The sequence below is a fragment of the Montipora capricornis genome, chromosome 1 (assembly GCF_036669925.1).
Source record: "Montipora capricornis isolate CH-2021 chromosome 1, ASM3666992v2, whole genome shotgun sequence".
Classification (NCBI taxonomy): Eukaryota; Metazoa; Cnidaria; class Anthozoa; order Scleractinia; family Acroporidae; genus Montipora; species Montipora capricornis.
In genome coordinates this window covers 53,773,830-53,785,948 of record NC_090883.1, presented here as the reverse complement: position 1 = coordinate 53,785,948, position 12,119 = coordinate 53,773,830, and the positions used below count along the sequence as shown (strand labels likewise).

At 40.9% G+C, this 12,119-nt stretch overlaps 2 protein-coding genes across 6 annotated transcripts in view; both read right to left on the bottom strand.

Moving 5' to 3' along the window:
- The window catches only part of LOC138050190 (keratin, type II cytoskeletal I-like), a 282,906-nt gene that overhangs the window by 160,575 nt on the left and 110,212 nt on the right, over nucleotides 1-12,119 (bottom strand). The window lies entirely within an intron of this gene.
- LOC138050198 (uncharacterized protein PF3D7_1120000-like) overlaps nucleotides 5,846-12,119 on the bottom strand; it is a 20,445-nt gene continuing 14,171 nt past the window's right edge. For 3 of the 5 annotated variants that reach the window (XM_068896665.1, XM_068896664.1, XM_068896658.1), the window contains exons 3-4: nucleotides 7,802-8,244; nucleotides 6,528-6,926 (exon numbers count right to left, since the gene is read on the bottom strand). In XM_068896665.1, the coding sequence (XP_068752766.1) occupies nucleotides 7,853-8,244 (392 nt within the window). In that variant the 3' untranslated portion in view covers nucleotides 6,528-6,926; nucleotides 7,802-7,852. Of the gene's footprint in view, nucleotides 6,927-7,633; nucleotides 8,245-12,119 lie in introns of all 5 variants that reach the window. The other 2 variants (XM_068896663.1, XM_068896662.1) reach the window with 2 other exon arrangements.

Here is a 12,119-nt window from a genome sequence, read left to right as displayed (position 1 = left end):
ATCTTTCCCTGGCTTCCAACTCAGTTTTCAGTGCACTCAACCAGGCATCAAGATTCCATGATTCCTCACTGCCAAACTAACGGCTTACAACCAATCGTAACTCTGAGGGGATTTTTTCCATCACGACTGAGACCAATAAATTCCCAAAGTACCGTGATTCAACTCCTAACGCATTCAAAACCTCGAATGTTGATTTCAATCTTGTCAAACAATTCACGTAATTTCTTTGTTTCATGCACTAAATTGACAGATGGAAGTTTCAATAAGGCATCCATATAATTTGATATCAGCAACTTCGGTTTACCAAAACTGACATTAAGAATGTCAATCGATAATTTATAAATGTCTGATTTTAGAGGCACTCCAACAAATGCGGATTCAGCAATGCTTGATACACAACTCTTCAGATACTTGAATTTCTCAATGGCCGAGATGCCAGTAATTCCATCGACAGCAGATTGTTATGTGTCCCAGAAACCCTGCCATTTTTGATAATTTCCCGAAAAGGAATTGAGTTCGAGTTTAGGTAGTTTCCCTTTTGCGATTTAGGTATTTCTGGTTCTACTATTTTCCTGATTTGTCGCATGGGCCTGTTTGTGTTCGCCATGTTTCCATTTCTCCAATCTCAAATCGATTTTCGCTAAAATACTGTAAACGTGCTCACAAAACTCACCAGAATCTTCTATTTCTTTCTTCAGTTCCTTTGGTTTGGTGAGCTCTAATATTGTTTCATCCAGCTTTTTGGTCGTTTCCAATTTTTCGGTCAACAAGGCTTTCAGAGCCGTTAACTTTTCCCTGAACGACGTTAAATCTCCCACGTGTTCTGTCAAAATTTTCTCCACATTCACCACTGTCTTGTACACAAAGGTCCTGTGTGCATCTCGTATTTTCCTGTTCGTGTCGATATTCATGACGCTTTATGTCCATAAACACCCTTTTTGAGTAGACTTCGCCTTTTTCCAATTCAAAAAATCCTTCGATGACGGCAACAGCTTTGTTGTTCTACTCCTTCTTGTATTTCCTCCGACTCGAAAGGACCATGTAATGAATCTTTATGGTATATTTAATTCATTTCCTGGTGAATGATCTCTTTACAATTTTCCATACGAATTACCACTTCACTCGACCGTTTCAGGCCTTAAGCACGGTTGAAATCTAAAACTCAATACTCAACTTGACACTCGAAGCGATCCGACGATCGATCAAAACTCAGACTAAACTCAGACCTTCTTTTACATGTGACTTTCTTCCCGCCATACGTAATGTATGCTTATTTATGTCAAATCTATTTTTAACAAGAGGTGAGATCCGCCGGGCTAAACGGCTCGAAGACGACCTGATCAGAAGGGATCTTTAATTTGTAAACCATACATCAGCATCTTAAGACCTAGATGCGTCTGGAATCCCAGAGAATCACGAGAAGGTAGATAGAGACAAAATCGTAGTAAAACCTTTATCAATAGACTACATACGGCAAAACGAGAGAAGAGAGACCCCGAGCTAAAATCAATGGACTCCTCCACAGCCCATCAGAACTCCTACATGCTAGTGAATCTAAGGAAAATTTCTAATGATAAAGTAGAAACAGGAAAAAGCCACTCCCCTGACTATGCAGATTTCGTAAAGAATTCTGGAAAAAAATTATGTAAACATAATTATATGGACATACTGAACCTAACATATGCCGACTACCCGAGAACAGTAATCTGTTGCAGCAGCTTTTTAAAACTAATAACAAGGTCTTGCCTGTTTGGACATTAAGAGGGTACCAACAAAACTAGAGAAGAAATTATACAGGAAATTCTTTGAAATGACCCTAGCAGTAAAAACCCACAAGACTTGACTCTAGAAACAAAGAAAAAGAAAAGAATACCAGCAAGAAGATGCCGGGCTTGAGAGCAGTTAAAAATGAAGACGAATTGACCGTCACCGTTACACGTAAAATGTAAAGGCCTTAATGTTCCTTATGAACATAATTTCGCCACGGAAACAATCTTTTTTTTTTCCGAAACGATAATGCATAATAAACATACCCCATTGGGCTAATTTAAAACCACCGGATAAACTGATCAGAACAGACAGTTTACATATTTACTGACCTCACAATAGCAGCTTAAAAAGGCAATGGTTTGCCTAACGTAACGTAACGGGTTAACATGGCAACAAAAGCGCTATCTATAAACAGCCTATATTTTGTCTTTAAACGCATATGATATTTCAAAAACGAACTCGGTGACCCCCATTTTCTCTTGCTGGTGAGTGATTAGCACGCTAGGATAAAACGTTCTGCAAAATTTAAAAAAAATTATCTGGAGCAGATTCACAGCCACCCTCAAAACTGAAAAAAATTAAGATGGCCCTGAAATTCGCTTCAGAGAATTTTTTTAAACTTTGCCCAGAGTTTCGTCTTAGCCTGTTAATCACTTTTTGGCGATAAAAAAATGGGGGTCACCGAGTTCGTTTTTAAGATATAAACGCTTAAACACAAAAATATGCGGAGTTTTTAGATGGTTCTAGTCTTGCCATGGTAATTTATTCGTCACATTAATATGTGCATCTTGTTAAGTAATTATTGGTGTCTCATATGGTACCATTACATTTCCATTAAGTGAAACAGTGTTGTATAGTTAATCTCTCTAATAACACGTTCCCTCCAAATTGTTGAAACCGGTTTGAGCCACCTTAATCGAAACCGTGAGGAAATAAAAGAACACATTTGGAGCGAATTTCAAGTCTGGAAATTTTTGAGAAATTGCGAATGAAAATCGATGAAACTTACCAAAAGGATTGAATATAATCATAAACTACAAAGCATTAAATGGAATGGCTCCGACTTACATTTCTGATCTACTGCAAGTTCATTACCCCACCCAGAATCTCCGTTCTGCATCCAGAGAACTGTCATTGGTAGTAACTGTTCATCAGACCCAGGCTTGCGGTGCTCGCTCTTTCTCTGTAGCTGCACATACTCTCTGGAATTCCAGGGACTTGCCATGGCTTACTCGTCATCAGGCGCGCCAAGTTTAACTGTCGTTTCTGAAACTGGTGAGGTTGTGATCTCCGCAGACACCCCAAGCTCGTTTTGAGCCTGGCCGACAAAAATTTAAAGATTTGCATGGGAATCCCGATAAAAGACTTAAGAAGATAATTTTATGAAAAACGTTTTAATCAAAAAGCCTAACCTTATTCCTATGTAGGTAGCTTCCTTCCTGTGTGGTTATTTTCCAGACCCGACGCGATTTGAGCCATTTTTCCATTTCTTGGTTGTTAACGGTATAATGAAATCCCAAGGCTGGAATCTAAATTCTCAGGAGCCCACCTATTTGAGTCAAATATTCCTGGATAAAATCATCCCACGGTCAAAATTTTACATCGGAGTCAATTGACAAACATTGTACTTTCATTTTAACCCACCATCATAACGCAATAGCAGTCCTGCGAGCTACCTTAGGCGGACGTTTTTTCACTCTATTGAAAGAAAACCACTTTCGAAAGATACGCTTTCACTTAAGTGGTCACGGCTTCGACCTTTGATAACAAACTGAGCCTTACCTACTGGGGTGGCAGACCGTAGTTTGTCAACCGCAGTTTCACTTTAGCATTTATATAAGCTCAAAGTTAATTTTCCCATACAAAGTCTATCATCGAATACCGAGCTTGGGCTACCTGAGAATGGACTTAAACAATTTTTACCGCCTGAGGTTGCTCGCAGGAATGCTATTGCGTTGATGGTGGATTGAGATGAAAGTTCAATTGATTCAGATGTGGAATTGTGACCGTGGGACTATTTTATCCAGGAATATTTGACTCAAATTGGTGACTCCTGAAAATTTAGTCTCCAGCCTTGGGATTTTATTATACCGTTGACAACCGAGAAATTGAAAAATGGTTCAAATCGCGTTGGATCTGGAACGTAACCACACACTAAGGAAGCTACACACAATGGCAATAAGGTTAGGCTTTTTAATTGAGAATTTTTTCATAATAATTATCTTCTTAAGCCTTTTGTCCGGATTCCCAAACAAATTCTAACATTTTTGTCGGCCACTCGGCTCACACTGAGCTTGGGCGCCTGTGATCAGACAAAAGTCTCCTTTGTTTGTAACCACTCGTTGGCTCTTATGCTTAAGATGTGTAAATTTTCCTTATTTGAACGTAAAAGTACACTAGATTTGGTCAGTGATGGGCACCAAAATCCTGAAAAGGCATGCGCTAGCGGACAGCACTTTTCCACGGATGGCGGGTAAGATGAATGATGATTTTTTGAAAGTTAAGCCACTGAGTAGCACTTCTGCAAACAAGCAGTTGTATAACTCTCTTTATCCTCCTACGCGTTTCGTGTGACTAGCGCACTAATAACGCACACTTCATCAGTGTATATATAAACTGCTCTATATAACACGTTCATGCGTAAGGATAAGCTTCCTACCGGTCTGTTCGCTGTACTGTGTACCGTCACACGGAAATAGCTAGGCCGCTGAAAATATGTCAAAAACGGATAACTTTTCTACTCTTATTTGAATTAACTGTTACTGCTAAAAGCACTGGTGGCCCAAACTCTGGGTTGTGTTTTGCATTTAGAGAGCTTGTATGGCGAGTTTTAGTTCATACAAATCAGAAGGCTTAATAAACGAAATAAGCACTAATGTTGCACTCACTTGTCTGTTGTCTGTTTGTGATCGTTCTTTGGTAATTTGGCGCCATTCTGTACTCTATTTCGCGAGATGTATATGCTCAACCGAATACCTATCTATAAAAGAGATAGAAGGTAAGAAACGCTTACCAGTCGATCTTCCCTGCTAGCAGAGGTCTCTTTTCCTTTTGCTTGGGCTGGGCTGACGAGTACAGGAAAGTCATAGTGTTGAGCATGCGCAGCGGTTACTTAGCGACCGAATCCTCACGTAATTGTTCATGTTGTGGGCCCTCACGTAACAACAGCGGAATTCCTGTAAAGGAATGCGCGAGACGCAGCGGGCTCAAGTCACAGTCAGCAAACATATCATGGGGCAAGCAGTTTGAAGAGTGCTGTCCAAAGTTGTGGACGGCGGTTGGATCAAAAGTGAGTTTCGACCCATGGCAGAAGTCTCTTTCCAGTATTCGTCAACCCAACGAAAGCAAAAAGAAAGGGAAAAAAAAAAAAGAAAGATACCTAGCTCGATTTCTTGGCCGATCTACTGGTGAGCGTTTCCTACATTCTGTCTCTTTTAGAGATAGGTATTCGGTTGAGAACATACATCTCGCGAAACAGAGGACAGAATGGCACCAAGTTACCAAAGAACGATCACAAAGTCGAGACAACAGACAAGTGAGTGTAACATTATCGCTTATTTCTTTTAGTATCATTTCTTTTAGTATTATTTCTTTTAGCATTATTCTAGTATTATTACACTCTGCGAGCAGAGCCTCCTTTAATTTGTCTTTTTCTTTACTGAGGAAGGGAAAAGGAGGCTCTGCCCGAATCGCGTCAACTCTTAGAAGCCGCCGCCGCCCGAACGTCTGGACTAGTCAATCTTGTTTTCTCTCGTCAAACCGGTTTTTCCAGTGCGAGCGTCCGTTTAGTGACAAACCGATGGTTATAATTGAGCCCGCTGTACCATGAAAAACCAAGATGGCGGCGAGATCTGGCATATTAGGCTTGGGTTCGAGACTGTATCCTGGCAACATGCAGCGCATATTCAATAAAGATCTTACTCGATTCATGCAGAGCCTTTCTCGAAAACGCCAAATTCGAGGAAGCAAAAGAAAGGCTCTGCCAGCAGGGTGGTATTATTAGTATTATTTAGTATTATTCTTTTAGTAGCATGATTTCTTTAAGTATCAATAATTTGTATCAACTAAAAATCACCATACAAGCTCTCTAAATTCAACACACAACACAGGGCTTGGGCCACCTGTGCTAAAAGATAGAAATACAATTTTTCATAGACCTCAATCATTTCAACGATCTCGCCATAGTTTCCTGATTTGCGATCCCAAATGACCAAGAGAATGCAAAGAATGAACTATGAAGTACCTTTCGTGGGAAATCGAAACTAGAAAACAACTGCCAGGAGCTAAAGTATAAAAATAGGCGACAGAGTGGTGGTGGGGGGGTGAGAGATGTCAGCACTCAATTCAGCCTGGTATGAAACAGCAGCCAATATAAGGAAAATGATTTTCTTCGCCCCATCTCACGTTGCACCCAGAAGTCCATGATCTAGCTATAGGGTCCTAGTGACATCGAAAAGAACGGCTCTATTCCATACTCGCGTGTGGCTAATTGCGAAGTTACCTTTGCTATCTTTTGAAAACAGCCTAAGAGATCATGGATTAAACAAACAGAAAATGGTGTCCAAGGCACTCCGGTATGTGTCCCGTAATAATTAGGCCAAAAAGTGGTCTTGGCTTAAGCGTGTATGAAGTTGACATTTCAATTTCCAAAAGTGTTCAAATTGTTGGCGATGTGTGGTATTTTCCCTTGCAGACTTGTGAATAACTAAAAGATTTATTTATTTATTTATTTGTTTTATTTCATTAGCTTTGCCCTGAAGAAATAAAGAAAAAATAAATTGAAGATATACAAATACTGAAAATACAAAGATAAAATTGGGCAGGGACACCGCAACAGCTAGAGCCAATTACTGCGGACTGATTTAACTACCTAAAATAATCAGCACTCCGTACAACTCGACTCCAGAGAGAAAGGTATTTAAGTCCACCCGAAGTGTTCTTTCCCGTCTGAAAAATCCTGAATTACAACATTTACTAATCTGATAATGTCCATCATAACGTTGTTCTTGATCTTGTGACAGATCTGCCGCATCCCTTTGATAAGCAGAAAGTCTGGTTGCGAATATTCGTGTCTGTGCTTTCAGTGTTTACCCAAGTTGATGTTAACGCGTTGAGAACTCCATGTTTGTCTTCGTTGTAGTTAACGTTTAGGGCCCCTGTATCAATGTGAGAAGGAAAAAAACATTAATGGGAGGTACTTCCAAACTCCTTCGCGCGCTAATTTGCATCATTAAAAGACGTCTGAGTTGGAGTCAGGTATTTTATCCTGAATTACACTCGCGAGTCCAGCTGCCTTATTTTTAAGCCGAAACGAGAAACTGTTTGCATAAGAATAGAGCTTAATTCCCTTAGGATTAGTTTAAGACACGAACATTGCAACAGTGACGTCTTGCCAAGAGACGCAGCGCTTATTCGGAGACGGCGTCCATTTAAGAAGAGGCTTACGAACGGAAAGAAGTGAATGTGCAGTTTCGCAGTTAAATTGCAAAAATATTGTTTTACATTGAGAAAGAATCATTTTCAACATTCTGGTTTCTAATAGCCGCGATTTTTTCCATCAGCGTTGAGCATATCAACCAGTCTGGCTAGTTTTAAAGCCGCGAGCAACCGCAGCAAGAGTCAAATTTGTATAACAATTCGCAGCAGCTATTGCCTAATCTGAGAAAGTTTATGATTCGCAAACTTTCTTATTCGAAGCTAAGCAGAGATGGTTGTATTGGGTACATGCCGGAAGAACCGTGGCCTACTGTAGCTCTGGGGAAGCACTCGGCGTTAATTGTGCGTGACATTGAAAGGGTGTCACTATGTTTTTGGTTTTTCAGGTAACATACATGTACATTGCCATATGCATATATAAACATACATCATCTATGTCACATTTTCGAGCGTGGAGCAAATGTACGGTACTGCCACGTCTTAGCCTAATCCAGGGCAGCTGCCTCTCTCCCGTGTACGTATCTTGATTCTCATGTTCACTTTGTAACCTATCACTTTGCTCCATAGGTTCCTTTTCTTCCTTGCTCACACCTACCAATTTTCCTGTACCTTCCTTCACCTTCTCCTTTTCACATGGCAGATTCTGCTATGTTTCCCCCAACTGTTCTGATATATTCTTTAATGCCGCTTGTCCTTTTGCTAGCAGTTCGGTGATCTCACCGATTTTGGTTATTTTCTCTTTTATCATCTCCTTTAACTTTCCGTTTTCCAGTTGGAGATCTTTTATCGCCTGGACTTGTTTCTTACTCTCTTCTACAACCCGCTCAGACTTGTGTGCGAGATTTTTCCTCGCGATTTGAACATCTTTCAGTACTGTTCGTATTTCTTCATTATAAGCTTCACTCGTGCCTTTATTTCTTTTTCTCATTTCCAGAATTTCCTTATCCAAATTTTGTTTCTTTTCTCTGATTGAATCCCTGTCACTTGTTACGAAGTGAAGCTGTTCTTCCAGTTCCGCGCAGCGAGAACAAGACCCACCTGCAAGATATAAAAGAAACATTACCCTTCAGGCATACTTCATCCTCGGAGACCCATGACAGGGGCAGCCAATCGAGGCGGATTAAACACAGCAACCTCGTTTCCAGGGTCTTTCATCTTCCCACCCCAGAGGGAGCGAGGTTCCGGCTGGTCACACGTCTTAGCTACAAATGTTCCATCTTGGAAGGGGACCCGCTTTTGCAAATATTGTCAAAACGGAGCTTCAAGCCTTGGCTGAAGCTTGGGTAGATCAATCGCCTTGTTTTTAACAATGTTCAATGTTCGATTTCGGAGAGCAGCTATTGGAAAGTAAATCTAAAGCCAAAACAAGTTTGGAAGCAGTTTATTTTGGTAGAGACGTGGTTGCTGTTTTGCCTACAGGGTAAGGAGATTGCATTACTTTTCGCCTATTGCAAGTGCTGCTCTTTGGTAATTTTCCCCCTTGTATAGTAAGCTCAGGAAAGACAAATATATTGCTTGGCTGCCCGTCTCTCTGGTTGTTGTTTTTTTCTCTTTGTTGTCTCCCACTTTTTGGGAGACACTTGACCAGCCTGGACCAGGATCTTTCTTTCCTCGCTCCCTCTCTAGTGGGGAGATGAAAGTCCCTGGGAACGAGGTTGAGTTTTCAGGATCGGACGAAAGAGGCTCTGTACTGGGAAACACACCATTTCCAAAAGAAAGAAGGGGTGCGTTTCTGGTAAAAATTGTGGTGCTCCGTCGGTGGGAAATGAAACAATTTTTTTTTTCATCAAATGAGTATGAAATGGCAAAGAAAGAACGATTTGTGAGCTTACCAGTTTAGAGGGTTAGCCCTTCGTCAGAGCGAATTAAGGGATCGTGGGTTGTTCGTTATTTGTGGAGCCGGGATATCGAGGATCTTTGGAAAAACGCTCATTCCGCAGGCATTAAGAGTGGCAAGTTGAAAAATAAATTCTCGCGTTTAAGATTGTTCGGGCTTTCTGTAGTACCTTGAAGTGGTCACAGTGGTAGGCCACGAATACTCATGTTATGGGAGAATGCAAGACTCGTCCTTGTAATAACTGAATAAGTGAAATGACAGGACCAAATGGTAAAACCTTTCAAGGAATGTACAATGTGCAACAGACAACTCGGTACCGATATTAAAGTGGCTCAAACCAGTTTCAAAACTCACAAGACACCTTGTTGTTAGAAGTATTGACACTACGACACTTAATAAAGTAACAGCAATGTTTTAGAAGGAAAAGGAGAGGACCAAGCACGGATCCTTGGGGAACGCCATAGGGAGAAAGATATGAACAGTTCGAGGAATCGCTCCCGACACGTACAACTGGCTTCTTTTCAAGATAGGACGTGAACCATTCCAGCGCTTTCCCTTTGATTCCAAAACGGCGGCTGAGTCTTTTTTTAAGCCGCAGAGAATGTCGTTTTGAACTTTTAGCAAAGCAATAGGCTATTTCCGAGTTCATGTCTTCCTCCTCTTCAAAGCGAGTCTAAGTGCAAAGTTTTTCTTATGAAAATTACTTTCCATTCATATGTAAAGTAGAACTAATTAACATCACAAAAACTTCGCACTTAGACTCGCTTTGAAGAGGAGGCAGACGTGAACTCGGAAATAGGCTATTTCTGTGTTATGACCTGGCTTGTAAGCTGACTGCAAGGGCTCCTGTAGGACGTTGTTGACATTAAGATGGCGGTTCAGTCTATCACCAGCAATCTTCTCAATAGCCTTAGCGATAAATCTTAGGTTAGATTAGAGACAGGTCTGAAGTTCGACAGCTGTTCATTATCAAGCAGAGGTTTCTTGATCCTTGGTTCTATGGCTGACTGTTTAAGGACTTCGGGCACACACGGCTCAGAAAATGACAGATTCACTATCCTCACAATGGTAAGGAGAAGGGTGTTGATACAGGCTTTCATGACGTTGCCTGGTAATTGATCTAATATGCATGATTTAGAACAGGCATTAACAAGAAGAGTTGATAGCTCATTCACTGATGTTGGACAAAGAGAATGTAGTTCATTTACAGCCGAGCATACAACTCTTTCATCGTCAGGATTAAAATCTGGGGAATTTAGCCCCTTCCTTATTGTTTCCACCTTTTGCAAGAAGTCGGCAAACAATTTATTTGCGAGGTCAACAGCATTGTCGTACTGAGGTAATTTTCTAGGCGCCTTACGGTTTTACATTTTGTCAACAGCATTAAACAGAGTCGCTTGATTCGACTTATTTTCTTCTATGGCCGAGGAACAGAAAGTCATTTTGGATTCATAAATAAGGCTGTTGATCAGATTGCATTGGTTAACGTAAAGTTGTCTGCTGATGGTGGATCTGACCTTGCACCTTTGATGCTCAAGTCTTCTCCTTTTCGTTTTTTCCATCTTAATCCAGTCCGTGTACCATGGCGCAGCTGGTCTAAGGGTGACAAAGTGCTTATTAAGAGGTGCATGCTGATCCAAAATTGATAGCAGGGTCTCATCATACAGAGATGTTAGATCTGTGATGTTCTCAGTGTTCGCAGCATCTGTGAGAGACGAACTGCTAATGTCATCAGCAAATTGTTCCATGTCGATGGACTTTGTGATCAGTGATCAGAGTGTGATTAGTGATTAGTGATCAGAGATTGCTGGGTCAGTCACGGATACATGTGGAATAAGGTCATTGTCGTCAGATCTAGTGATCACGAGGTCAAGGGTGTGGCCATTCTTATGAGTCTTATGTTCTGTGAGTCTTATGTTCAAGATTAAAAGTGTCAAGTAAGTCCAGGAATTTGACTGCAGCGGCGTCTCTGGTAGAGTCTACATGAAAATTTAGGTCTCCACAGATAACCAGTTGGTCTGGAGTAGTTGAAAATGTTTCTGAGAAGCCACTAAATTCTTCGAAAAACAGATTCGGACGGCTTAAATCCGTTTTGGTTCGACGGTGGTGGTCTATAAACCATAACCATTTGTAACTTACGCGACGAATATTTCATTGAATAATGAACCACTTCAAAAGATTTGTACACTTTAGAGACAGTTGAATTGTTCTTGAACTTAAGAGCTTGTTTGTCGAGAATCGCTACCCCACCTCCTTTAGTTAAGCGTGGAACATGTTGGAATGGAAAATATATCCAGTGGGACATATCTCATTAAATATTCTTTGGTCGGTGATGTTTGAGCCGGTCCATGTCTCCGTTAGAGCAAGAATATCCAGATTACGTACAAAATTCTTAATAGTATGCGATTTGTTGTTTATTGACCTTGCATGTCAATAGTTTTCATTGACGCAGCACTCCGAACAAGTGGTGAGCGAAAAATGGTAATTAGGTTCGAGTTATTTACATAACTCTGGTTCAAAACATCAACAGGCCGGTGTGTAAAAAATAGTAAGAAGTTTGCTCCTTCCATCGCAGTTTCCTCTAAAGCGAAATAATCAGAAGTGTTTAAGTGCAGGGGAGAGACTAGTGCGATCTTGAGGTAGTATAGCGCGGGTAAAACCGCGAAGATCTAGAAGTTCATTTCTTGAGTAGTGAAGTTTTCTAGCGGCAGGAATTTGCATATTGCTCGTAGTTGCCCTTGGCCTTTCATAAGATGTCGTACTTTTAGAAACTTTCCCTTCTTGAGTTGTAGGGATGCACATCCACACAGATCTTAATAGCAATCGGTGGATCATGTCCAGGAACTAGCAAGGCAGTGTGGCCATGCTTGGCCCATTGAGTAATCGGTATATTCGTTGGAAAGAAGCCGGCGGGTGATAGATTTCGTTTCACCAGCGAATGACCCCAGACATAAACATGCTCCAAATTGCTGATGGTAGCCCATCTTATGCATTGAAAGCTCTCAGAATGAGATCTGGGATATTTAAATATAGCTCTTTGCTGAAGTGTGAGGCAGTTTGAGCGGTAAATCTCGGA